This window comes from Oncorhynchus mykiss, chromosome 4, assembly GCF_013265735.2.
Source record: "Oncorhynchus mykiss isolate Arlee chromosome 4, USDA_OmykA_1.1, whole genome shotgun sequence".
NCBI classification, from domain to species: Eukaryota; Metazoa; Chordata; class Actinopteri; order Salmoniformes; family Salmonidae; genus Oncorhynchus; species Oncorhynchus mykiss.
Window position 1 is genome coordinate 44,360,661 of NC_048568.1, and position 27,394 is coordinate 44,388,054.

Genomic DNA, 27,394 nt, shown 5'->3' on the forward strand with positions numbered 1-27,394 from the left:
CTTTAAATGCTCCTCTACATCAGACAGGAGCTAAGGAACGGGGAGAGGGGGGGGGGGGGGGGGGGGGTGGAGAGATAGAGGGGGGCGAGAGGGGGGTGGAGAGAGAGAGGGGGGCGAGAGAGGGGGGGGTGGAGCGAGAGAGGGGGGGGTGGAGCGAGAGAGGGGGGGGTGGAGCGAGAGAGGGGGGGGTGGAGAGAGAGGGAGAGGGGGTAGAGCGAGGGAGAGGGGGTGGAGAGGGGGTAGAGCGAGGGAGAGGGGGTGGAGAGGGGGTAGAGCGAGGGTAGAGCGAGGGAGAGGGGGTAGAGCGAGGGAGAGGGGGTAGAGCGAGGGAGAGGGGGTAGAGCGAGGGAGAGTGGAGCGAGAGAGCGAGGACCGAGAGCGACACAGAGACAGAGAGAGAATGGAAGGAGAGAGTATGAAGAGCAGAGGAACAGAGGTAGTATTGGTTTCCTCACCTCCTTCTCATTGTACCAGATGGTACATCCTCCCTCCTCCTTCAGCCTGGTGTTGTGACACCCTCTGCCCCGGTTAGCACACGTATGATACCACACCTACAGACAGAATGAGTCAGCCACCTGTTGACCTGAGACCACAGAATTACAACAAATATTCTGACTGATGGCCTTACCTTCTCCTTCTCCATGGCAACGAGAGAGATGGCCAACCCCATCCTAAAAGATGAAGAGAAACTTGACTTTTTCTAGATGTGGTTTTCCCAGACAGATGAAACCTAGTTTAGAACTAAAAAGCATTGTCAACACAGATTCAGACTAGATATTACTGACCTCTCTGTTCTCTCTCTCCACCAGACTAGATATTACTGACCTCTCGGTTCTCTCTCTCTACCAGACTATATATTACTGACCTCTCTGTTCTCTCTCTCCACCAGACTAGATATTACTGACCTCTCGGTTCTCTCTCTCTACCAGACTAGATATTACTGACCTCTCTGTTCTCTCTCTCCACCAGACTAGATATTACTGACCTCTCTGTTCTCTCTCTCCACCAGACTAGATATTACTGACCTCTCTGTTCTCTCTCTCTACCAGACTATATATTACTGACCTCTCTGTTCTCTCTCTCCACCAGACTAGATATCACTGACCTCTGTTCTCTCTCTCCCCACCAGACTAGATATTACTGACCTCTCTGTTCTCTCTCTCCCAACCAGACTAGATATTACTGACCTCTCGGTTCTCTCTCTCTACCAGACTATATATTACTGACCTCTCTGTTCTCTCTCTCCACCAGACTAGATATTACTGACCTCTCTGTTCTCTCTCTCCACCAGACTAGATATTACTGACCTCTCTGTTCTCTCTCTCCACCAGACTAGATATTACTGAACTCTCTGTTCTCTCTCCCCACCAGACTAGATATTACTGACCTCTCTGCTCTCTCTCTCCACCAGACTAGATATTACTGCTCTCTCTCTCTCTCTACCAGACTAGATATTACTGACCTCTCTGTTCTCTCTCTCTCTCCACCAGACTAGATATTACTGACCTCTCTGTTCTCTCTCTCTCCACCAGACTAGATATTACTGACCTCTCTGTTCTCTCTCTCTCCACCAGACTAGATATTACTGACCTCTCTGTTCTCTCTCTCTCCACCAGACTAGATATTACTGACCTCTCTGTTCTCTCTCTCCACCAGACTAGATATTACTGACCTCTCTGTTCTCTCTCTCCACCAGACTAGATATTACTGACCTCTCTGTTCTCTCTCTCTCCACCAGACTAGATATTACTGACCTCTCTGTTCTCTCTCTCTCTCCACCAGACTAGATATTACTGACCTCTCTGTTCTCTCTCTCTCCACCAGACTAGATATTACTGACCTCTCTGTTCTCTCTACCAGACTAGATATTACTGACCTCTGTTCTCTCTCTCCCCACCAGACTAGATATTACTGACCTCTGTTCTCTCTCTCTCCACCAGACTAGATATTACTGACCTCTCTGCTCTCTCTCTCTCTCTCCACCAGACTAGATAATACTGACCTCTCTGTTCTCTCTCTCTCCACCAGACTAGATATTACTGACCTCTCTGTTCTCTCTCTCTCCACCAGACTAGATATTACTGACCTCTCTGTTCTCTCTCTCTCCACCAGACTAGATATTACTGACCTCTGTTCTCTCTCTCCCCACCAGACTAGATATTACTGACCTCTGTTCTCTCTCTCCCCACCAGACTAGATATTACTGACCTCTGTTCTCTCTCTCTCCACCAGACTAGATATTACTGACCTCTCTGCTCTCTCTCTCTCTCTCCACCAGACTAGATAATACTGACCTCTCTGTTCTCTCTCTCTCCACCAGACTAGATATTACTGACCTCTCTGTTCTCTCTCTCTCCACCAGACTAGATATTACTGACCTCTCTGTTCTCTCTCTCTCCACCAGACTAGATATTACTGACCTCTGTTCTCTCTCTCTCCACCAGACTAGATATTACTGACCTCTCTGTTCTCTCTCTCTCTCCACCAGACTAGATATTACTGACCTCTCTGTTCTCTCTCTCTCCACCAGACTAGATATTACTGACCTCTCTGTTCTCTCTACCAGACTAGATATTACTGACCTCTCTGTTCTCTCCACCAGACTAGATATTACTGACCTCTCTGTTCTCTCCACCAGACTAGATATTACTGACCTCTCTGTTCTCTCTCTCCACCAGACTAGATATTACTGACCTCTGTTCTCTCTCTCCACCAGACTAAATATTACTGACCTCTCTGTTCTCTCTCCACCAGACTAGATATTACTGACCTCTCTGTTCTCTCTCTCCACCAGACTAGATATTACTGACCTCTCTGTTCTCTCTCCACCAGACTAGATATTACTGACCTCTCTGTTCTCTCTCTCTCTCTCTCCCCACCAGACTAGATATTACTGACCTCTCTGTTCTCTCTCTCTCCACCAGACTAGATATTACTGACCTCTCTGTTCTCTCTCTCTCCACCAGACTAGAAATTACTGACCTCTCTTTTCTCTCTCTCTCCACCAGACTAGATATTACTGACCTCTGTTCTCTCTCTCTCTCTCCACCAGACTAGATATTACTGACCTCTCTGCTCTCTCTCTCTCCACCAGACTAGATATTACTGACCTCTCTGCTCTCTCTCTCCCCACCAGACTAGATATTACTGACCTCTCTGTTCTCTCTCTCTCCACCAGACTAGATATTACTGACCTCTCTGCTCTCTCTCTACCAGACTAGATATTACTGACCTCTCTGTTCTCTGTCTCTCTCCACCAGACTAGATAATACTGACCTCTCTGCTCTCTCTCTCCACCAGACTAGATAATACTGATCTCTGTTCTCTCTCTCCACCAGACTAGATATTACTGATCTCTGCTCTCTCTCTCTCCACCAGACTAGATAATACTGATCTCTGCTCTCTCTCTCTCCACCAGACTAGATAACTGATCTCTGCTCTCTCCCTCTCCACCAGACTAGATAATACTGATCTCTGTTCTCTCTCTCCACCAGACTAGATAATACTGATCTCTGCTCTCTCTCTCTCTCCACCAGACTAGATATTACTGACCTCTCTGCTCTCTCCCTCTCCACCAGACTAGATAATACTGATCTCTGTTCTCTCTCTCTCCACCAGACTAGATAATACTGATCTCTGCTCTCTCTCTCTCTCCACCAGACTAGATATTACTGACCTCTGTTCTCTCTCTCCACCAGACTAGATAATACTGATCTCTGCTCTCTCTCTCTCCACCAGACTAGATAATACTGATCTCTGTTCTCTCTCTCTCTCTACCAGACTAGATATTACTGATCTCTGTTCTCTCTCTCCCCACCAGACTAGATATTACTGACCTCTGTTCTCTCTCTCTCCACCAGACTAGATATTACTGACCTCTCTGTTCTCTCTACCAGACTAGATATTACTGACCTCTCTGTTCTCTCTCTCTCTCCACCAGACTAGATATTACTGACCTCTCTGTTCTCTCTCTCTCCACCAGACTAGATATTACTGACCTCTCTGTTCTCTCTCTCTCCACCAGACTAGATATTACTGACCTCTCTGTTCTCTCTACCAGACTAGATATTACTGACCTCTGTTCTCTCTCTCTCCCCACCAGACTAGATATTACTGACCTCTCTGTTCTCTCTCTCTCTCTCTACCAGACTAGATATTACTGACCTCTGCTCTCTCTCTCTCCCCACCAGACTAGATATTACTGACCTCTCTGTTCTCTCTCTCTCTCCACCAGACTAGATATTACTGACCTCTCTGTTCTCGCTCTCTCCACCAGACTAGATATTACTGACCTCTCTGTTCTCTCTCTCTCCACCAGACTAGATATTACTGACCTCTCTGTTCTCTCTACCAGACTAGATATTACTGACCTCTCTGTTCTCTCTCTCTCCCCACCAGACTAGATATTACTGACCTCTGCTCTCTCTCTCTCCCCACCAGACTAGATATTACTGACCTCTCTGTTCTCTCTCTCTCCACCAGACTAGATAACTGATCTCTGCTCTCTCTCTCTCCACCAGACTAGATAATACTGATCTCTGTTCTCTCTCTCCACCAGACTAGATAATACTGATCTCTGCTCTCTCTCTCTCCACCAGACTAGATAATACTGATCTCTGTTCTCTCTCTCCACCAGACTAGATATTACTGACCTCTCTGTTCTCTCTCTCTCCACCAGACTAGATATTACTGACCTCTCTGTTCTCTCTACCAGACTAGATATTACTGACCTCTGTTCTCTCTCTCTCCCCACCAGACTAGATATTACTGACCTCTGCTCTCTCTCTCTCCCCACCAGACTAGATATTACTGACCTCTCTGTTCTCTCTCTCTCTCCACCAGACTAGATATTACTGACCTCTCTGTTCTCGCTCTCTCCACCAGACTAGATATTACTGACCTCTCTGTTCTCTCTCTCTCCACCAGACTAGATATTACTGACCTCTCTGTTCTCTCTACCAGACTAGATATTACTGACCTCTCTGTTCTCTCTCTCTCCCCACCAGACTAGATATTACTGACCTCTGCTCTCTCTCTCTCCCCACCAGACTAGATATTACTGACCTCTCTGTTCTCTCTCCACCAGACTAGATATTACTGAACTCTCTGTTCTCTCTCCACCAGACTAGATATTACTGACCTCTCTGTTCTCTCTCCACCAGACTAGATATTACTGACCTCTCTGCTCTCTCTCTCTCCCCACCAGACTAGATATTACTGACCTCTCTGTTCTCTCTCCACCAGACTAGATATTACTGACCTCTCTGTTCTCCCTCCCCACCAGACTAGATATTACTGACCTCTGTTCTCTCTCTCTCTCTACCAGACTAGATATTACTGACCTCTTTGCTCTCTCTCTCTCTCCACCAGACTAGATATTACTGACCTCTCTGCTCTCTCCACCAGACTAGATATTACTGACCTCTCTGCTCTCTCCACCAGACTAGATATTACTGACCTCTCTGCTCTCTCCACCAGACTAGATATTACTGACCTCTCTGCTCTCTCCACCAGACTAGATATTACTGACCTCTCTGTTCTCTCTCTACCAGACTAGATATTACTGACCTCTGCTCTCTCCACCAGACTAGATATTACTGACCTCTGTTCTCTCTCCACCAGACTAGATATTACTGACCTCTCTGCTCTCTCTCTCTCCACCAGACTAGATATTACTGACCTCTGTTCTCTCTCCACCAGACTAGATATTACAGACCTCTCTGTTCTCTCTCTCTCTACCAGACTAGATATTACTGACCTCTCTGTTCTCTCTCTCTCTCTACCAGACTAGATATTACTGACCTCTGTTCTCTCTCTCTCTCTCTACCAGACTAGATATTACTGACCTCTCTGTTCTCTCTCTCTCTCTACCAGACTAGATATTACTGACCTCTGTTCTCTCTCTCTCTCTACCAGACTAGATATTACTGACCTCTCTGTTCTCTCTCTCTCTCTACCAGACTAGATATTACTGACCTCTCTGTTCTCTCTCCCCACCAGACTAGATATTACTGACCTCTGCTCTCTCTCTCCCCACCAGACTAGATATTACTGACCTCTCTGTTCTCTCTCCCCACCAGACTAGATATTACTGACCTCTCTGTTCTCTCTCTCTCTCTACCAGACTAGATATTACTGACCTCTGTTCTCTCTCTCTCTCTCTACCAGACTAGATATTACTGACCTCTCTGTTCTCTCTCTCTCTCTCTCTACCAGACTAGATATTACTGACCTCTCTGTTCTCTCTCTCTCCACCAGACTAGATATTACTGACCTCTGCTCTCTCTCTCCCCACCAGACTAGATATTACTGACCTCTCTGTTCTCTCTCTCTCTCCACCAGACTAGATATTACTGACCTCTCTGTTCTCTCTCTCTCTCTACCAGACTAGATATTACTGACCTCTGTTCTCTCTCTATCCACCAGACTAGATATTACTGACCTCTGTTCTCTCTCTCTCTCTACCAGACTAGATATTACTGACCTCTCTGTTCTCTCTCTCTCTCTCTCTACCAGACTAGATATTACTGACCTCTGTTCTCTCTCTCCACCAGACTAGATATTACTGACCTCTGTTCTCTCTCTCTACCAGACTAGATATTACTGACCTCTCTGTTCTCTCTCTCTCTCTACCAGACTAGATATTACTGACCTCTCTGTTCTCTCTCTCTCCACCAGACTAGATATTACTGACCTCTGTTCTCTCTCTCTCTCTACCAGACTAGATATTACTGACCTCTCTGTTCTCTCTCTCCACCAGACTAGATATTACTGACCTCTCTGTTCCCTCTCTCTCCACCAGACTAGATATTACTGACCTCTGTTCTCTCTCTCTACCAGACTAGATATTACTGACCTCTCTGTTCTCTCTCTCTCTCTACCAGACTAGATATTACTGACCTCTCTGTTCTCTCTCTCTACCAGACTAGATATTACTGACCTCTCTGTTCTCTCTCTCTCTCTACCAGACTAGATATGACTGACCTCTCTGTTCTCTCTCTCTCCACCAGACTAGATATTACTGACCTCTGTTCTCTCTCTCTCTCTACCAGACTAGATATTACTGACCTCTCTGTTCTCTCTCTCTCCCCACCAGACTAGATATTACTGACCTCTGTGTTCTCTCTCCACCAGACTAGATATTACTGACCTCTCTGCTCTCCCCACTCTGCCGATACGATGGACGTAGTTCTGCTTCTCATCTGGCAGAGTCACGTTGATCACTGGAACACATCGATCAGGGTCAAAATGGATTAAAAAGCAACAGGACGACTTGGACCTGAAAATGAGGTTCTGTCTGTGTCTGTGTCGTGTTTCTGTGTTAATCTCATGGTTTGTGTTAATCTCATGGTCTGTGTTGTGTTTGTGTGTTAATCTCATGTCTGTGTTGTGTTTCTCTGTTAATCTCATGGTCTGTGTGTTAATCTCATGGTCTGTGTTGTGTTTCTCTGTTAATCTCATGGTCTGTGTGTTAATCTCATGTCTGTGTTGTGTTTCTCTGTTAATCTCATGGTCTGTGTTGTGTTTCTCTGTTAATCTCATGGTCTGTGTGTTAATCTCATGTCTGTGTTGTGTTTCTCTGTTAATCTCATGTCTGTGTTGTGTTTCTCTGTTAATCTCATGTCTGTGTTGTGTTTCTCTGTTAATCTCATGGTCTGTGTTAATCTCATGGTCTGTGTTAATCTCATGGTCTGTGTTGTGTTTCTCTGTTAATCTCATGGTCTGTGTTGTGTTTCTCTGTTAATCTCATGTCTGTGTTGTGTTTCTCTGTTAATCTCATGTCTGTGTTGTGTTTCTCTGTTAATCTCATGGTCTGTGTTAATCTCATGGTCTGTGTTGTGTTTCTCTGTTAATCTCATGGTCTGTGTTGTGTTTCTCTGTTAATCTCATGGTCTGTGTTGTGTTTCTCTGTTAATCTCATGTCTGTGTTGTGTTTCTCTGTTAATCTCATGGTCTGTGTGTTTCTCTGTTAATCTCATGGTCTGTGTGTTTGTTAATCTCATGGTCTGTGTGTTTGTTAATCTCATGGTCTGTGTGGTTGTTAATCTCATGGTCTGTGTGTTTGTTAATCTCATGGTCTGTGTGTTTGTTAATCTCATGGTCTGTGTGTTTGTTAATCTCATGGTCTGTGTGTTTGTTAATCTCATGGTCTGTGTGTTTGTTAATCTCATGGTCTGTGTGTTTGTCTCACCGTAGGGGACTCCGTGGATGTCGATGCCCCTGGCCGCCACGTCTGTACAGATCAAAAACTTCACTTCCTGTTTCTGTAAGGAGATACAGGAAGTCAATATCATATTTGATGCTGTTGCTGAAAACAGAATAGAAAATAAAAGCGTAAAAATAGGAGTGGAAGTGTTTTATTTTATTTATTTATTTTTCCTGTGAGACGTTTGAGGAACGGCTGGTGGTCCCACTGCCAACCATACCTCTAATCATGTCTAGATCCCACATGGCCCCCTATTCCCCGTGGCCCCCCCGCTCCTCCAGAGTAGTGCCCCGTGCCCCTCCCCCCGCTCCTCCAGAGTAGTGCCCCCCCCCCCCCCCGCTCCTCCAGAGTAGTGCCCCGTGCCCCCCCTGCTCCAGAGTAGTCCACTAAAATAGGGACTAGGGTGACATTTAAGACATAAACCATAAATTCAAATCAAGTAACTGATGTACTTTCTCATTGGTTCTAAACAATTAATAGTCTTGACATCACAGACGTGGGACAACAGCACTAAATTATAAAATGGTCTTGGCTAAGTGAGGTCCTATCCCGCCAGTGGCTAAGTGAGGTCATATCCCGCCAGTGGCTCAGTGAGGTCATATCCCGCCAGTGGCTAAGTGAGGTCATATCCCGCCAGTGGCTCAGTGAGGTCATATCCCGCCAGTGGCTCAGTGAGGTCATATCCCGCCAGTGGCTAAGTGAGGTCCTATCCCGCCAGTGGCTAAGTGAGGTCCTATCCCGCCAGTGGCTAAGTGAGGTCATATCCCGCCAGTGGCTCAGTGAGGTCATATCCCGCCAGTGGCTAAGTGAGGTCCTATCCCGCCAGTGGCTAAGTGAGGTCATATCCCGCCAGTGGCTCAGTGAGGTCATATCCCGCCAGTGGCTAAGTGAGGTCATATCCCGCCAGTGGCTAAGTGAGGTCCTATCCCGCCAGTGGCTAAGTGAGGTCCTATCCCGCCAGTGGCTAAGTGAGGTCATATCCCGTCAGTGGCTAAGTGAGGTCATATCCCGCCAGTGGCTAAGTGAGGTCATATCCCGCCAGAGGCTAAGTGAGGTCATATCCCGGCAGTGGCTAAGTGAGGTCCTATCCCGCCAGTGGCTAAGTGAGGTCCTATCCCGCCAGTGGCTCAGTGAGGTCATATCCCGCCAGTGGCTCAGTGAGGTCATATCCCGCCAGTGGCTAAGTGAGGTCATATCCCGCCAGTGGCTAAGTGAGGTCATATCCCGTCAGTGGCTAAGTGAGGTCATATCCCGCCAGTGGCTAAGTGAGGTCATATCCCGCCAGAGGCTCAGTGAGGTCATATCCCGCCAGTGGCTAAGTGAGGTCCTATCCCGCCAGTGGCTAAGTGAGGTCATATCCCGTCAGTGGCTAAGTGAGGTCATATCCCGCCAGTGGCCAAGTGAGGTCATATCCCGCCAGAGGCTAAGTGAGGTCATATCCCGCCAGTGGCTCAGTGAGGTCATATCCCGCCAGTGGCTCAGTGAGGTCATATCCCGCCAGTGGCTAAGTGAGGTCATATCCCGCCAGTGGCTAAGTGAGGTCATATCCCGCCAGTGATTAAGTGAGGTCATATCCCGCCAGTGGCTAAGTGAGGTCATAGCCCGCCAGAGGCTAAGTGAGGTCATATCCCGCCAGTGGCTAAGTGAGGTCATATCCCGCCAGTGGCTAAGTGAGGTCATATCCCGCCAGTGGCTAAGTGAGGTCATATCCCGCCAGTGGCTAAGTGAGGTCATATCCCGCCAGAGGCTAAGTGAGGTCATATCCCGCCAGTGGCTAAGTGAGGTCATATCCCGCCAGTGGCTAAGTGAGGGCATATCCCGCCAGTGGCTAAGTGAGGTCATATCCCGCCAGTGGCTAAGTGAGGTCATATCCCGCCAGAGGCTAAGTGAGGTCATATCCCACCAGTGGCTAAGTGAGGTCCTAGTGGGGACCTCAGTGGCTAAGTGAGGTCCTATCCCGCCAGTGGCTAAGTGAGGTCATATCCCGCCAGTGGCTAAGTGAGGTCATATCCCGCCAGAGGCTAAGTGAGGTCATATCCCACCAGTGGCTAAGTGAGGTCCTAGTGGGGACCTCAGTGGCTAAGTGAGGTCATATCCCGCCAGAGGCTAAGTGAGGTCATATCCCACCAGTGGCTAAGTGAGGTCCTAGTGGGGACCTCAGTGGCTAAGTGAGGTCCTATCCCGCCAGTGGCTAAGTGAGGTCATATCCCGCCAGTGGCTAAGTGAGGTCATATCCCGCCAGTGGCTAAGTGAGGTCATATCCCGCCAGTGGCTAAGTGACGCTGCTGACCTTGAATCGGTCCAGATTGGTCTTGCGTTCGTTGGGCTTCCGGTCACCATGGAGACAGACACAGGAAAGCTGGTGGCCTTTTTTATCTGGACCTAAAGGAGGGAGGGGACAGAGTATAACACACCTCCCTGTAGTAGTATTTATGTAGTACAGTAGTAGTATTCTAACTCACCTCCTCCCTGTACGATGAAGTACTGCTCCATGTTGTAGTAGTATTTATGTAGTACAGTAGTAGTATTCTAACTCACCTCCTCCCTGTACGATGAAGTACTGCTCCATGTTGTAGTAGTATTTATGTAGTACAGTAGTAGTATTCTAACTCACCTCCTCCCTGTACGATGAAGTACTGCTCCATGTTGTAGTAGTATTTATGTAGTACAGTAGTAGTATTCTAACTCACCTCCTCCCTGTACTATGAAGTACTGCTCCATGCTGTAGTATTTAGGTAGTACAGTAGTAATATTCTAACTCAGCTCCTCCCTGTACTATGAAGTACTGCTCCATGCTGTAATAGTATTGTAGTATTTATGTAGTAGTATTCTAACTCACCTCCTCCCTGTACTATGAAGTACTGATCCATGTTGTAATAGTATTGTAGTATTTATGTAGTAATATTCTAACTCACCTCCTCCCTGTACGATGAAGTACTGCTCCATGTTGTCACAGTCGATCTTGGTCCGACAGAAGATGATGGCCTGGTCCATGTTGTGTTCCTTGATGGCTCTGATGGTGTACTCCCCCTTCAAGATCTTGATGGCCTCAGACCACATCTCTACACACACACAGTAACAGGTCAGACCATAACCTTACGCTAGAAAACAACAGGACATTACAACGTAATATCAGAGCTCCCCAACTGGCCGGCCCCCCCTACATCAGAGCTCCCCAACTGGCCGGCCCCCCCTACATCAGAGCTCCCCAACTGGCCGGCCCCCCCTACATCAGAGCTCCCCAACTGGCCGGCCCCCCCTACATCAGAGCTCCCCAACTGGCCGGCCCCCCCTACATCAGAGCTCCCCAACTGGCCGGCCCCCCCTACATCAGAGCTCCCCAACTGGCCGGCCCCCCCTACATCAGAGCTCCCCAACTGGCCGGCCCCCCCTACATCAGAGCTCCCCAACTGGCCGGCCCCCCCTACATCAGAGCTCCCCAACTGGCAGCCCAGGGGGCCCTTTCATTTGTCCCCCCCCCCCCAGTTGAGCAAATTGTCATTGTTGGACATAAGACTAAAAACACCAGGAAATTATCTCCAAGTGATTTTAATTTAGATGTTGAAGTATTCCCACACAGAGAGATATGTGATTGTATAAGTTTTAGTCAAATATTATATCGGTTTGGGCTTCTTGTGGTCAATTTGAAGTATACTAATTAGGACGTTGCAGTCCCCTTCATCCACTCAGGAAATAAATCGGCCGGCGGCTGATTCGAGGTGATCCCTGCCCTATATAGTGCACTACTTTAACCAGGGCCCCTATATAGTGCACTACTTTGACCAGGGCCCCTATATAGTGCACTACTTTGACCAGGGCCCCTATATAGTGCACTACTTGAACCAGGGCCCCTATATAGTGCACTACTTTAACCAGGGTGCTTTAGAAACAAGGTGCCATTTGGGATGGAGGCTTTATGCAGGGGGTCAGTCTGACCTGAGCTGTTGGCTCCTGGTCTGGTGTTGTCTTTAGCATGGACCTCATCAGTCTGAAACACACAGGAGAGGAGGAGGAAGGAGAGAGGAGGAAGGAGAGAGGGAGGAGAGAAGGAGGAACGAGAGGAAGGAGGAACGAGGAGGAAGGAGAGAAAGGAAAGAGAAAGGAGGAGGAAGGAGGGAGGAGAGAAAGGAGGAGGAAGGAGGGAGGAGAGAAAGGAGGAGGAAGGAGGGAGGAGAGAAAGGAGGAGGAAGGAGGGAGGAGAGAAAGGAGGAGGAACGAGAGGAAGGAGAGGAATTAGAGTATTAAAATAAGACGGAGAGAACCCTTAAGGGTTCATGCTGTCAGAAGATACCGTACATCCTCTACCTCAGGGTTTCCTAAACTCAGGTCTGGGGCTCCCCTAGGTACACCTTCTGATCTTTCAACTACACAGCTGATTCAAATAACTAACTCATCATCAAGCTTTGATGATTTAAAATCAGCTGTGTCATTCTAAAAACCTAAAGGTGCACCCTGGGTCCCAGGCCCGAGTTTGGGAAGCCCCCTGCTCTACTCAACTCTATGGTGACCCCTGATCAAACCAGAAGTGCTTCTATTCTTTCTGACCCCAGACTGACCAGGATGTGCTTTTATTCTCTCTGACCCCAGACTGACCAGGATGTGCTTTTATTCTCTCTGACCCCAGACTGACCAGGATGTGCTTCTATTCTTTCTGACCCCAGACTGACCAGGATGTGCTTTTATTCTCTGACCCCAGACTGACCAGGATGTGCTTTTATTCTCTGACCCCCAGACTGACCAGGATGTGCTTCGATTCTTTCTGACCCCAGACTGACCAGGATGTGCTTTTATTCTCTGACCCCAGACTGACCAGGATGTGCTTTTATTCTCTGACCCCCAGACTGACCAGGATGTGCTTTTATTCTCTCTGACCCCAGACTGACCAGGATGTGCTTTTATTCTCTCTGACCCCAGACTGACCAGGATGTGCTTTTATTCTCTCTGACCCCAGACTGACCAGGATGTGGTTCTATTCTCTCTGACCCCAGACTGACCAGGATGTGGTTCTATTCTCTCTGACCCCAGACTGACCAGGATGTGGTTCTTGCGGTCGAGGCGTTCCCAGCTGCGGTCGTGTTTAGGGTTAACAGGTACGACCACGTGATGTACGGTCTCAGGGACAGAATCCTCTCCCTTCAGGTCCACCCAGGTGGGGAAGTGCATGATCCTCTCCGACAGCTTCTTCACATCGAAGGAGTGGAGCGTCGCTGAGCAGACGATCACCTGGTACAGAGAGAGGAATAACAGAGTAATATATAGGTACAGACAGACACTAGGGGTCTAACACAGTAATATATAGGTTCAGACAGACACTAGGGGTCTAACACAGTAATATATAGGTTCAGACAGACACTAGGGGTCTAACACAGTAATATATAGGTCCAGACAGACACTAGGGGTCTAACAGAGTAATATATAGGTCCAGACAGACACTAGGGGTCTAACACAGTAATATATAGGTCCAGACAGACACTAGGGGTCTAACACAGTAATATATAGGTTCAGACAGACACTAGGGGTCTAACACAGTAATATATAGGTTCAGACAGACACTAGGGGTATAACACAGTAATATATAGGTTCAGACAGACACTAGGGGTATAACACAGTAATATATAGGTCCAGACAGACACTAGGGGTCTAACAGTAATATATAGGTTCAGACAGACACTAGGGGTCTAACAGAGTAATATATAGGTCCAGACAGACACTAGGGGTATAACACAGTAATATATAGGTCCAGACAGACACTAGGGGTATAACACAGTAATATATAGGTCCAGACAGACACTAGGGGTATAACAGAGTAATATATAGGTCCAGGCAGACACTAGGGGTATAACACAGTAATATATAGGTTCAGACAGACACTAGGGGTCTAACACAGTAATATATAGGTTCAGACAGACACTAGGGGTCTAACAGAGTAATATATAGGTTCAGACAGACACTAGGGGTCTAACACAGTAATATATAGGTCCAGACAGACACTAGGGGTCTAACAGAGTAATATATAGGTCCAGACAGACACTAGGGGTATAACAGTAATATATAGGTTCAGACAGACACTAGGGGTATAACAGAGTAATATATAGGTCCAGACAGACACTAGGGGTCTAACACAGTAATATATAGGTTCAGACAGACACTAGGGGAATAACAGAGTAATATATAGGTTCAGACAGACACTAGGGGTCTAACACAGTAATATATAGGTTCAGACAGACACTAGGGGTATAACACAGTAATATATAGGTCCAGACAGACACTAGGGGTCTAACACAGTAATATATAGGTTCAGACAGACACTAGGGGTCTAACAGAGTAATATATAGGTTCAGACAGACACTAGGGGTATAACACAGTAATATATAGGTTCAGACAGACACTAGGGGTATAACACAGTAATATATAGGTTCAGACAGACACTAGGGGTCTAACACAGTAATATATAGGTTCAGACAGACACTAGGGGTCTAACAGAGTAATATATAGGTTCAGACAGACACTAGGGGTCTAACACAGTAATATATAGGTTCAGACAGACACTAGGGGTCTAACAGAGTAATATATAGGTCCAGACAGACACTAGGGGTCTAACAGAGTAATATATAGGTTCAGACAGACACTAGGGGTATAACACAGTAATATATAGGTTCAGACAGACACTAGGGGTCTAACACAGTAATATATAGGTTCAGACAGACACTAGGGGAATAACAGAGTAATATATAGGTTCAGACAGACACTAGGGGTCTAACACAGTAATATATAGGTTCAGACAGACACTAGGGGTATAACACAGTAATATATAGGTTCAGACAGACACTAGGGGTCTAACAGAGTAATATATAGGTCCAGACAGACACTAGGGGTCTAACACAGTAATATATAGGTTCAGACAGACACTAGGGGTCTAACACAGTAATATATAGGTTCAGACAGACACTAGGGGTCTAACACAGTAATATATAGGTTCAGACAGACACTAGGGGTATAACAGAGTAATATATAGGTCCAGACAGACACTAGGGGTCTAACACAGTAATATATAGGTTCAGACAGACACTAGGGGTCTAACAGAGTAATATATAGGTTCAGACAGACACTAGGGGTCTAACACAGTAATATATAGGTCCAGACAGACACTAGGGGTCTAACAGAGTAATATATAGGTTCAGACAGACACTAGGGGTCTAACACAGTAATATATAGGTTCAGACAGACACTAGGGGTCTAACAGAGTAATATATAGGTCCAGACAGACACTAGGGGTCTAACACAGTAATATATAGGTTCAGACAGACACTAGGGGTCTAACAGAGTAATATATAGGTTCAGACAGACACTAGGGGTCTAACACAGTAATATATAGGTTCAGACAGACACTAGGGGTCTAACACAGTAATATATAGGTTCAGACAGACACTAGGGGTATAACAGAGTAATATATAGGTCCAGACAGACACTAGGGGTCTAACACAGTAATATATAGGTTCAGACAGACACTAGGGGTCTAACAGAGTAATATATAGGTCCAGACAGACACTAGGGGTCTAACACAGTAATATATAGGTCCAGACAGACACTAGGGGTATAACACAGTAATATATAGGTCCAGACAGACACTAGGGGTCTAACACAGTAATATATAGGTTCAGACAGACACTAGGGGTCTAACAGAGTAATATATAGGTTCAGACAGACACTAGGGGTATAACACAGTAATATATAGGTCCAGACAGACACTAGGGGTCTAACACAGTAATATATAGGTCCAGACAGACACTAGGGGTATAACACAGTAATATATAGGTCCAGACAGACACTAGGGGTCTAACACAGTAATATATAGGTTCAGACAGACACTAGGGGTCTAACACAGTAATATATAGGTCCAGACAGACACTAGGGGTCTAACACAGTAATATATAGGTTCAGACAGACACTAGGGGTCTAACAGTAATATATAGGTTCAGACAGACACTAGGGGTATAACAGAGTAATATATAGGTTCAGACAGACACTAGGGGTCTAACATAGTAATATATAGGTTCAGACAGACACTAGGGGTAGCGTACCTGAAGTCTCTTGCCGTCCGAGGTGACTTGAGGAATCTGGTTGTAGATTCTCATGATAAAGTCGGTGTAGCCGGCAGTTAGGAGACCATCCTGGAGAGGAGACAACATACTATATATATTACACTATACAGGTTACACACTGGACAAAGGGCCCAACGCTAGGGGGGCCACCCAAACCCAATTGATGCAAATAATCAGGATATCTTTGTCAGGTAAGCCGACACTGCAGTTAACGGTTCATTCAGAAGGTTAGCATTAGCATATATATATATTATATGTAATATTGCTGGAAATTATTTGGCAGATAGCTGTTATGTTTGTCTTTTGTAAGCCAATAGTGGCTAACCAGGGGTTCAGACATACTGCATACTTCTGGGATAATGTGGCTTTGATTGGATAGAAACCAGGAGCTTGTTAATGACGGTTTTGTGATGGAACAGATTTTAGAAAATCAATTCATCTTTCAGAATTACTTTGTGAGTTACTGGTTGGTGGGATGGGAGACACTGTCAGCTGGCGATCTACCCGTTGGAGGACCCCCTGGTTCCAGACCCCCCCCCTGTAAATGTTAGACCCCTAGTGTCTGTCTGAACCTATATATTACTGTGTTAGACCCCTAGTGTCTGTCTGAACCTATATATTACTGTGTTAGACCCCTAGTGTCTGTCTGAAGGGGGGGGGGTCTGGAACCAGGGGGTCCTCCAACGGGTAGATCGCCAGCTGACAGTGTCTCCCATCCCACCAACCAGTAACTCACAAAGTAATTCTGAAAGATGAATTGATTTTCTAAAATCTGTTCCATCACAAAACCGTCATTAACAAGCTCCTGGTTTCTATCCAATCAAAGCCACATTATCCCAGAAGTATGCAGTATGTCTGAACCCCTGGTTAGCCACTATTGGCTTACAAAAGACAAACATAACAGCTATCTGCCAAATAATTTCCAGCAATATTACATATAATATATATATATGCTAATGCTAACCTTCTGAATGAACCGTTAACCGCAGCGTCGGCTTACCTCGATATGTAGCCAGTTAGCCGTGCTAATACTAACCTTCTGAATGAACCGTTAACCGCAGCGTCGGCTTACCTCGATATGTAGCCAGTTAGCCGTGCTAATGCTAACCTTCTGAATGAACCGTTAACCGCAGCGTCGGCTTACCTCGATATGTAGCCAGTTAGCCGTGCTAATGCTAACCTTCTGAATGAACCGTTAACCGCAGCGTCGGCTAACCTCGATATGTAGCCAGTTAGCCGTGCTAATGCTAACCTTCTGAATGAAGCGTTTAACCGCAGCGTCGGCTAACTTCAATATGTAGCCAGTTAGCCGTGCTAATGCTAACCTTCTGAATGAACCGTTAACCGCAGCGTCGGCTTACCTCGATATGTAGCCAGTTAGCCGTGCTAATGCTAACCTTCTGAATGAACCGTTAACCGCAGCGTCGGCTAACTTCAATATGTAGCCAGTTAGCCGTGCTAATGCTAACCTTCTGAATGAACCGTTAACTGCAGTGTCGGCTTACCTGACAAAGATATCCTGATTATTTGCATCAATTGGGTTTGGGTGGCCCTACTTCTGCAAACTCTGCCATGACATGCTGCAGTAGGTCTACAATAAACATGGTCAGACTGACACCTTCCTCGTTCTAAACGTGCAACTAAAGGGGAATTACACTCATCCTGGACCAGACACCTGACAGTCAGACAGACACTCATCCAGGACCAGACACCTGACAGTCAGACAGACACTCATCCAGGACCAGACACCTGACAGTCAGACAGACACTCATCCAGGACCAGACACCTGACAGTCAGACAGACACTCATCCAGGACCAGACACCTGACAGTCAGACAGACACGCATCCAGGACCAGACACCTGACAGTCAGACAGACACGCATCCAGGACCAGACACCTGACAGTCAGACAGACACTCATCCAGGACCAGACACCTGACAGTCAGACAGACACTCATCCAAGACCAGACACCTGACAGTCAGACAGACACTCATCCAGGACCAGACACCTGACAGTCAGACAGACACTCATCCAGGACCAGACACCTGACAGTCAGACAGACACTCATCCAAGACCAGACACCTGACAGTCAGACAGACACTCATCCAGGACCAGACACCTGACAGTCAGACAGACACTCATCCAGGACCAGACACCTGACAGTCAGACAGACACTCATCCAGGACCAGACACCTGACAGTCAGACAGACACTCATCCAAGACCAGACACCTGACAGTCAGACAGACACTCATCCAGGACCAGACACCTGACAGTCAGACAGACACTCATCCAGGACCAGACACCTGACAGTCAGACAGACACTCATCCAGGACCAGACACCTGACAGTCAGACAGACACTCATCCAGGACCAGACACCTGACAGTCAGACAGACACTCATCCAGGACCAGACAACTGACAGTCAGACAGGTACATTGACAGTCAGACAGGTACATTGACAGTCAGACAGGTACATACACACTCATCTAGGACCAGGAAGCGGACTTGAGACAAGGTGAGTTTCCCCGTAGAGATGAGGTCATCGAGACGACCTGGTGTTCCAACCACGATGTCCACCTGGGCGGGAGAGGAGAGGAGGAAAGGAGAGGAGAGGAAGAAAGGAGAGGAAAGGAGAGGAGGGAGAGGAAGGAAGGAGAGGAAAGGAGAGGAGAGGAAGAAAGGAGAGGAAGAAAGGAGAGGAAAGGAAGGAAGGAGAGGAAAGGAAGGAAGGAGAGGAAAGGAAGGAAGGAGGAAAGGAGAGAAAAGGAGAGGAAATGAGAGGAAAGGAAGAAAGGAGAGGAGAGGAAAGGAAGAAAGGAGAGGAAGAAAGGAGAGGAAGAAAGGAGAGGAAGAAAGGAGAGGAAGAAAGGAGAGGAAGAAAGGAGAGGAAGAAAGGAGAGAAAGGAAAGGAGAGAAAAGAAGAGGAGCGGAAAGGAGAGGAGGGAGAGGAAGAAAGGAAAGGAGAGGAAGAAAGGAGAGGAGAGGAAGAAAGGAGAGGAAGAAAGGAGAGGAAGAAAGGAGAAAGGAGAGGAAGAAAGGAGAGGAAGAAAGGAGAGGAAGAAAGGAGAGGAAGAAAGGAGAGGAAGAAAGGAGAGGAAGAAAGGAGAGGAGAGGAAGAAAGGAGAGGAGAGGAAGAAAGGAGAGGAGAGGAAGAAAGGAGCGGAGAGAAAGAGCCAGGTGGAGAAATATTATACAACTACTTGAAGTGGAACTGACAGCGTTTTAACTACTTTGCAGATATGAAACAATCATAACAGAAATGTGAGTTATAGATCTGCCACTCATTGAAAGCAAGTCTAAGGAGCTGTAGATCTGTTCTGTGTGAAATGTCTATGTTTCCCGTTATTACGTTGAAGTTTTGCTTCTTTGACTTTAAATATGTTTGTACACCAGCGTCAAACAATGAAAAGACTATACTGCGGGTTCTGAAAAATACACTTCCCAGTGGTTTAGATGGTACAACGATTCTCTACACTGGACCTGCTTTAGTGAAACGGCCATTTTATTAACCAGGAAATGATACAGCGTTTTGCCTCCTTCATAAATTGTTATCCCCCAAGGTCGATGTCAGCGCCCCGAGGAAACCTAATTAGCATAATCCAGAGGGAAAAAAAATCCCTGTAAAAAATGTGTCAGTTTAAACTAGGAGATTAGTTGTTGTTTTGTTGCATTTCATTCGCCTCAATCCACTGCATCTCTGTCGCACTTCCGTATCTGCAGTCACAGCCGTTTATCAGACCAGGAGACGTTCCAAAAACCATTCTTCACACAAAATAGTCTGAACGGTTTGGCCTACAAGCTACCCCTCTAATGGAAAGATTCGACTCTCACGAAATTGACGGTTTTCTCTTGTTTTGCTCGACGACTCGCACAAGAGTCCCCGGGACTCGTCTGAGGTCGGTACAGTCGATCTGTCAACTTCTGTCTGTCGTGTCCTAACAGTCCACACTAATATGACCCCTCTGAGTCTCTAACTTTTCACGCGAACATGTTCTGCTCCAGGCCAGCCCACAGGCCTCACAACACTGGTCTGAAGGTCCCCAGGTATCAGTTGAAATGAATGGAAGTATGTTTACTGGCAAAAATACACATTCATAAGCTCTAAATGTCACTGAAATGTCCCTGTTTTTAAAGAAAAACACCTTTTTTGTCCATTAAAATAACATCAAATTGATCAGAAACACAGTGTAGACATTGTTCATGTTGTAAATGACTATTGTAGCTGGAAACGGCTGATTTTTTATGGAATATCTACATAGGTGTACAGAGGCCCATTATCAGCAACCATCACTCCTGTGTACCAATGGCACGTTGTGTTAGCTAATCCAAGTTTATCATTTTAAAAGGCTAATTGATCATTAGAAAACCCTTTTGAAATTATGTTAGCACAGCTGAAAACTGTTGTTCTGATTAAAGAAGCAGTAAAACTGGCCTTCTTTAGACTAGTTGAGTATCTGGAGCATCAGCATTTGTGGGTTCGATTACAGGCTCAAAATGGCCAGAAACAAAGAACTTTCTTCTGAAACTCGTCAGTCTATTTTTGTTCTGAGAAATCAAGGCTATTCAATGTGAGAAAATGTCAAGAAACTGAAGATCTGGTACAACGCTGTGTACTACTCCCTTCACAGAACAGCGCAAACTGGCTCTAACCAGAATAGAAAGAGGAGTGGGAGGCCCCGGTGCACAACTGAGCAAGAGGACAAGTACATTGGACAAGTACATAGTTTGAGAAACAGACGCCTCACAAGTCCTCAACTGGCAGGTTCATTGAATAGTACCCGCAAAACACCAGGCTCAACGTCAACAGTGAAGAGGCGACTCCAGGATGCTGACCTCCTAGACAGAGTTCCTCTGTCCAGTGTCTGTTCTTTTGTCCATCTTAATCTTTTCTTTTTATTGGCCAGTCTGAGAGATGGCTCTTTCTTTACAACTCTGCCTTTGACCTTCTTAAAACAATTCCATATAGCTTGTTCCAACCTACCCCTTGTTCCAGTACAGCCAGCTGGTCTCTAGCAGGAACACCTCCGATGATCAGAAGATCTCTGGAATGACACACACATACCGCGTAATTAGACACACACACAGAGACAGAGAGAGACAAAGAGCGAGAGAGAGACCGAGAGACAAAGAGAGAGAAAGACAGACAGAGAGGTATGTACCGTACCTGAGCTTGGGATTGTCCACATATCTCTTACACTGGTTAACGTTGTTGAGGGTCTGTTCAGCAAGCTCTTTAGACGGTTCGACGATCAGAGCTTTGGGACCACAGGAAGCAGCCTTCACCTCCGACACCTTAACACTGCCTGCGTCAGAGAGAGACACATTCAACTACCAAGGAAGCAGAAAGGGAGAAAGTCTCGTTGGAGTATTCAGGACGGTGTCTAAAGGGGGCGGGGTTGTTGAGGTATTAGTGGCTAAACAGTATTCATTGGTTAGTTTCTCATGTGTCTGGCTGGGCTTGACCACACCCCCCTACCCGTCTGGCTGGGCTTGACCACACCCCCTACCCGTCTGGCTGGGCCTGACCACACCCCCTACTTGTCTGGCTGGGCTTGACCACACCCCCTACCCGTCTGGCTGGGCTTGACCACACCCCCTACCCATCTGGCTGGGCTTGACCACACCCCCTACCCTTACTGGCTGGGCTTGACCACACCCCCTACCCTTACTGGCTGGGCTTGACCACACCCCCTACCCTTACTGGCTGGATTTAACCACAACCCCTACCTGTCTGGCTGGATTTAACCACAACCCCTACCTGTCTGACTGGATTTAACCATACCCTCTACCTGTCTGGCTGTATATGACCACACCTCCTACCTATCTAGCTGGATCTACCTGTCTGGCTGGATTTGACCACACCTACCTGTCTGGCTGGACCTACCTGTCTGGCTGGATTTGACCACATGTCCCTCCGAAGCTTGGTCCACCGCTACGAAGCCAGTCTTGGGAGGATTCTTAAACTCCTCCCCCCCAAAGTTAAACTTCAGCTCTGCATTCTGTCAGATGGAGAGAAGAGAGAACGTCTGTTAGAGCCCCACGCCTGGAACGGTGAGTCTGTTAGAGCCCCACGTCTGAACGGTGAGTCTGTTAGAGCCCCACGTCTGTTAGAGCCCCACGTCTGAACGGTGAGTCTGTTAGAGCCCCACGCCTGGAACGGTGAGTCTGTTAGAGCCCCACGTCTGAACGGTGAGTCTGTTAGAGCCCCACGTCTGAACGGTGAGTCTGTTAGAGCCCCACGTCTGAACGGTGAGTCTGTTAGAGCCCCACGTCTGAACGGTGAGTCTGTTAGAGCCCCACGTCTGAACGGTGAGTCTGTTAGAGCCCCACGTCTGAACGGTGAGTCTGTTAGAGCCCCACGTCTGAACGGTGAGTCTGTTAGAGCCCCACGTCTGGAACGGTGAGTCTGTTAGAGCCCCACGCCTGGAACGGTGAGTCTGTTAGAGCCCCACGTCTGAACGGTGAGTCTGTTAGAGCCCCACGTCTGGAACGGTGAGTCTGTTAGAGCCCCACGTCTGGAACGGTGAGTCTGTTAGAGCCCCACGTCTGGAACGGTGAGTCTGTTAGAGCACCACGTCTGAACGGTGAGTCTGTTAGAGCCCCACGTCTGAACGGTGAGTCTGTTAGAGCCCCACGTCTGAACGGTGAGTCTGTTAGAGCCCCACGTCTGAACGGTGAGTCTGTTAGAGCCCCACGTCTGAACGGTGAGTCTGTTAGAGCCCCACGTCTGAACGGTGAGTCTGTTAGAGCCCCACGTCTGAACGGTGAGTCTGTTAGAGCCCCACGTCTGAACGGTGAGTCTGTTAGAGCCCCACGTCTGGAACGGTGAGTCTGTTAGAGCCCCACGTCTGGAACGGTGAGTCTGTTAGAGCCCCACGTCTGGAACGGTGAGTCTGTTAGAGCCCCACGTCTGGAACGGTGAGTCTGTTAGAGCCCCACGTCTGAACGGTGAGTCTGTTAGAGCCCCACGTCTGGAACGGTGAGTCTGTTAGAGCCCCACGTCTGGAACGGTGAGTCTGTTAGAGCCCCACGTCTGGAACGGTGAGTCTGTTAGAGCCCCACGTCTGAACGGTGAGTCTGTTAGAGCCCCACGTCTGGAACGGTGAGTCTGTTAGAGCCCCACGTCTGGAACGGTGAGTCTGTTAGAGCCCCACGTCTGTTAGAGCCCCACGTCTGGAACGGTGAGTCTGTTAGAGCCCCACGTCTGGAACGGTGAGTCTGTTAGAGCCCCACGCCTGGAACGGTGAGTCTGTTAGAGCCCCACGTCTGAACGGTGAGTCTGTTAGAGCCCCACGTCTGAACGGTGAGTCTGTTAGAGCCCCACGTCTGAACGGTGAGTCTGTTAGAGCCCCACGTCTGAACGGTGAGTCTGTTAGAGCCCCACGTCTGAACGGTGAGTCTGTTAGAGCACCACGTCTGAACGGTGAGTCTGTTAGAGCCCCACGTCTGGAACGGTGAGTCTGTTAGAGCCCCACGTCTGAACGGTGAGTCTGTTAGAGCCCCACGTCTAGAACGGTGAGTCTGTTAGAGCCCCACGCCTGAACGGTGAGTCTGTTAGAGCCCCACGTCTGAACGGTGAGTCTGTTAGAGCCCCACGTCTGAACGGTGAGTCTGTTAGAGCCGCACGTCTGAACGGTGAGTCTGTTAGAGCCCCACGTCTGAACGGTGAGTCTGTTAGAGCCCCACGTCTGGAACGGTGAGTCTGTTAGAGCCCCACGTCTGAACGGTGAGTCTGTTAGAGCCCCACGTCTGAACGGTGAGTCTGTTAGAGCCCCACGTCTGAACGGTGAGTCTGTTAGAGCCCCACGTCTGAACGGTGAGTCTGTTAGAGCCCCACGTCTGAACGGTGAGTCTGTTAGAGCCGCACGTCTGTTAGAGCCCCACGTCCGGAACGGTGAGTCTGTTAGAGCCCCACGTCTGAACGGTGAGTCTGTTAGAGCCCCACGTCTGAACGGTGAGTCTGTTAGAGCCCCACGTCTGAACGGTGAGTCTGTTAGAGCCCCACGTCTGAACGGTGAGTCTGTTAGAGCCCCACGTCTGAACGGTGAGTCTGTTAGAGCCCCACGTCTGAACGGTGAGTCTGTTAGAGCCCCACGTCTGTTAGAGCCCCACGCCTGAACGGTGAGTCTGTTAGAGCCCCACGTCTGTTAGAGCCCCACGTCTGGAACGGTGAGTCTGTTAGAGCCCCACGTCTGAACGGTGAGTCTGTTAGAGCCCCACGTCTGAACGGTGAGTCTGTTAGAGCCCCACGTCTGAACGGTGAGTCTGTTAGAGCCCCACGTCTGAACGGTGAGTCTGTTAGAGCCGCACGTCTGTTAGAGCCCCACGTCCGGAACGGTGAGTCTGTTAGAGCCCCACGTCTGAACGGTGAGTCTGTTAGAGCCCCACGTCTGAACGGTGAGTCTGTTAGAGCCCCACGTCTGAACGGTGAGTCTGTTAGAGCCCCACGTCTGAACGGTGAGTCTGTTAGAGCCCCACGTCTGGAACGTATGAATACATGCAGATAATTGTATAGCTTATCGTTCTTTTACAAAACAATATAAAACATATTAATGATATATTAATGCTGTAAAGGTATAATATACAGCACCTAAAGAATAAACACTCCAACTTATCTACGTTGTTGTGTTACAGCCTGAATTCAAATCGGATTAGGTTTCTCCCATTTACACACAAAACCCCATTATGACAAAGTGAAACACTATAAACATTTTTGTAAAATGTATTTAAAAAAAAAAAAAACACACACTCAGAAATCTCATTTACATCAGTATTCACACCCTTGAATAGTCGATTGTGATTACAGCCGTGAGTCTTTCTGGGTAAGTCTCTAAAGTCTAATATTTGCACATGATTATTAGAAAATAAAATTCTTCAAGCTCTGCCAAATTGGTTGTTGATCATTGTTAGACAGCCATTTTGAAGTCTTGTCATAGATTTTCAAGTAGATTCACAGCACCAGTCAACAGTTTGGACTCATCTACTCGTTCATGGGGTTTTCTTTATTTTTACTAGTTTCTACATTGTAGAATAATAGTGAAGACATCAAAACTATGAAATAACACAGATGGAATCATGTAGTAACCAACAAAGTGTTAAACAAATCTAAATATGTTTTATATTTGAGATTATTCAAAATAACCACCCATTGCCTTGACTGCCAAGAGCAAACAAAGCTTTCTCAAATTCTACAACATAGAAAATAGTAAAAATAAATAAAATCCCTTGAAATGAGAAGATGTTCTAAAACTTTTGACTGGTAGTGAGTGAAGAGCGACTGTGTGTGTCATACCTTGACTGTGTGTGTGTGTGTGTGTGTGTGTGTGTGTGTGTGTGTCATACCTTGAGAACACAGGAAGCAAAGAAGGGCTGGTTCTTCAGAAGAGCTGGGATCTCAAACGCCAAGCCCAGGTCAGTACCTGAGAGAGAGAGAGAGAGCGAGAGCCCAGGTCAGTACATGAAAGAGAGCGAGAGCCCAGGTCAGTACCTGAGAGAGAGAGATTGAGCGAGAGCCCAGGTCAGTACATGAAAGAGAGCGAGAGCCCAGGTCAGTACATGAGAGAGAGAGCCCAGGTCAGTACATGAGAGAGAGAGAGAGCCCAGGTCAGTACATGAGAGAGAGAGAGAGCCCAGGTCAGTACATGAGAGAGAGAGAGAGCCCAGGTCAGTACATGAGAGAGAGCGAGAGCCCAGGTCAGTACATGAGAGAGAGCGAGAGCCCAGGTCAGTACATGAGAGAGAGAGAGAGCCCAGGTCAGTACATGAGAGAGAGAGAGAGCCCAGGTCAGTACATGAGAGAGAGAGAGAGCCCAGGTCAGTACATGAGAGAGAGAGAGAGCCCAGGTCAGTACATGAGAGAGAGAGAGAGCCCAGGTCAGTACATGAGAGAGAGAGAGAGCCCAGGTCAGTACATGAGAGAGAGCGAGAGCCCAGGTCAGTACATGAGAGAGAGAGAGAGCCCAGGTCAGTACATGAGAGAGAGCGAGAGCCCAGGTCAGTACATGAGAGAGAGAGCCCAGGTCAGTACATGAGAGAGAGCGAGAGCCCAGGTCAGTACATGAGAGAGTACCTGCCTGGAGTCCCTAGCGTCTGACACCGAGTCAAGACAGACACTCAATGGGGCTGGTACTGGTACTGGTCCCGAGACTGGGTCATATCCCCAAATAAAGAAACGATATCACGACAATCCATTTTAATAGAAAGTTAGTAAAAATAGATATGATCTTCCTACCACAGGAAGGAAAATTCCTGTCTATTTGTGAAGAAATCACCCTGATCAACTGTTTAGTCAAATCCCAGCTTGGTCATTTACTTGTGGCCCTGCCATATGCCCTATTTGGAACGGCAAGCCAGACAAAATTAAAACAGGCCTGTTTATATAATGAATATGAATTCAGAGGGCAGATGAAATATTAAAGCATTTACACCCCTCCCTGAAGTGACACGTAACAATCAGCTAGAGAACCAATTCAGATTGAAGAATGGCTTTTCCCCCTTAAATTGAAAATAAAAATCTCCAAAAATATCTCCTTTTTGAAAACAAGCCATCGACATCTACACACGATAGCCCAAAATCAAAGTGACAACATATATTATTTTCCTAATTTACATTTTAAAAAATATTGGGGAAAAAAAACATTTACATCAGTATTCAGACCCCTTTACTATGAGACTTGAAATTGAGCTCAGGTGCATCCTGTTTCCATTGATCATCCTTGAGATGTTCCTACAACTTCTTTTTGCACAGACAAACTGACCAATCAGGGGACAAGAGCCTTGGTCAGGGAGGTGACCCAGAGAACCAGATGGTCACTTTGACAAGGCTCTAGAGTTCCTCTGTGGCAATGGGAGAACCTTCCAGAAGGACAACCATCTCTGCAGCACTCCACCAATCAGGCCTTTATGGTAGAGTGGCCAGACGGAAGACACTCCTCAGTAAAAGGAACATAACAGCCCTCTTGGAGTCTACCAAAAGGCACCCGACCTGTCAGATCATGAGAAGCAAGGTTCTCTGGTCTGATGAAACCAAGATTGAACTCTTTGGCCTGAATGCCAGTGGCTCCAAACTTAATCTAGCACACCTAAC

The 27,394-nt window shown here is 47.3% G+C and overlaps 1 protein-coding gene across 1 annotated transcript in view; it reads right to left on the reverse strand.

Annotated features, from left to right (window-relative positions):
* The window catches only part of ddx1 (DEAD (Asp-Glu-Ala-Asp) box helicase 1), a 40,598-nt gene that overhangs the window by 1,642 nt on the left and 11,562 nt on the right, over positions 1-27,394 (reverse strand). Inside the window, exons 11-24 of the mRNA XM_036976423.1 lie at positions 25,651-25,727; positions 22,193-22,307; positions 21,473-21,611; positions 21,290-21,350; positions 18,787-18,885; positions 16,288-16,377; positions 13,238-13,429; positions 12,143-12,194; positions 11,122-11,268; positions 10,497-10,588; positions 8,192-8,264; positions 7,151-7,223; positions 629-671; positions 456-551 (exon numbers count right to left, since the gene is read on the reverse strand). Coding sequence (XP_036832318.1) covers positions 456-551; positions 629-671; positions 7,151-7,223; positions 8,192-8,264; positions 10,497-10,588; positions 11,122-11,268; positions 12,143-12,194; positions 13,238-13,429; positions 16,288-16,377; positions 18,787-18,885; positions 21,290-21,350; positions 21,473-21,611; positions 22,193-22,307; positions 25,651-25,727 — 1,349 coding nt within the window. The remainder of the gene's footprint in view (positions 1-455; positions 552-628; positions 672-7,150; positions 7,224-8,191; positions 8,265-10,496; positions 10,589-11,121; positions 11,269-12,142; positions 12,195-13,237; positions 13,430-16,287; positions 16,378-18,786; positions 18,886-21,289; positions 21,351-21,472; positions 21,612-22,192; positions 22,308-25,650; positions 25,728-27,394) is intronic.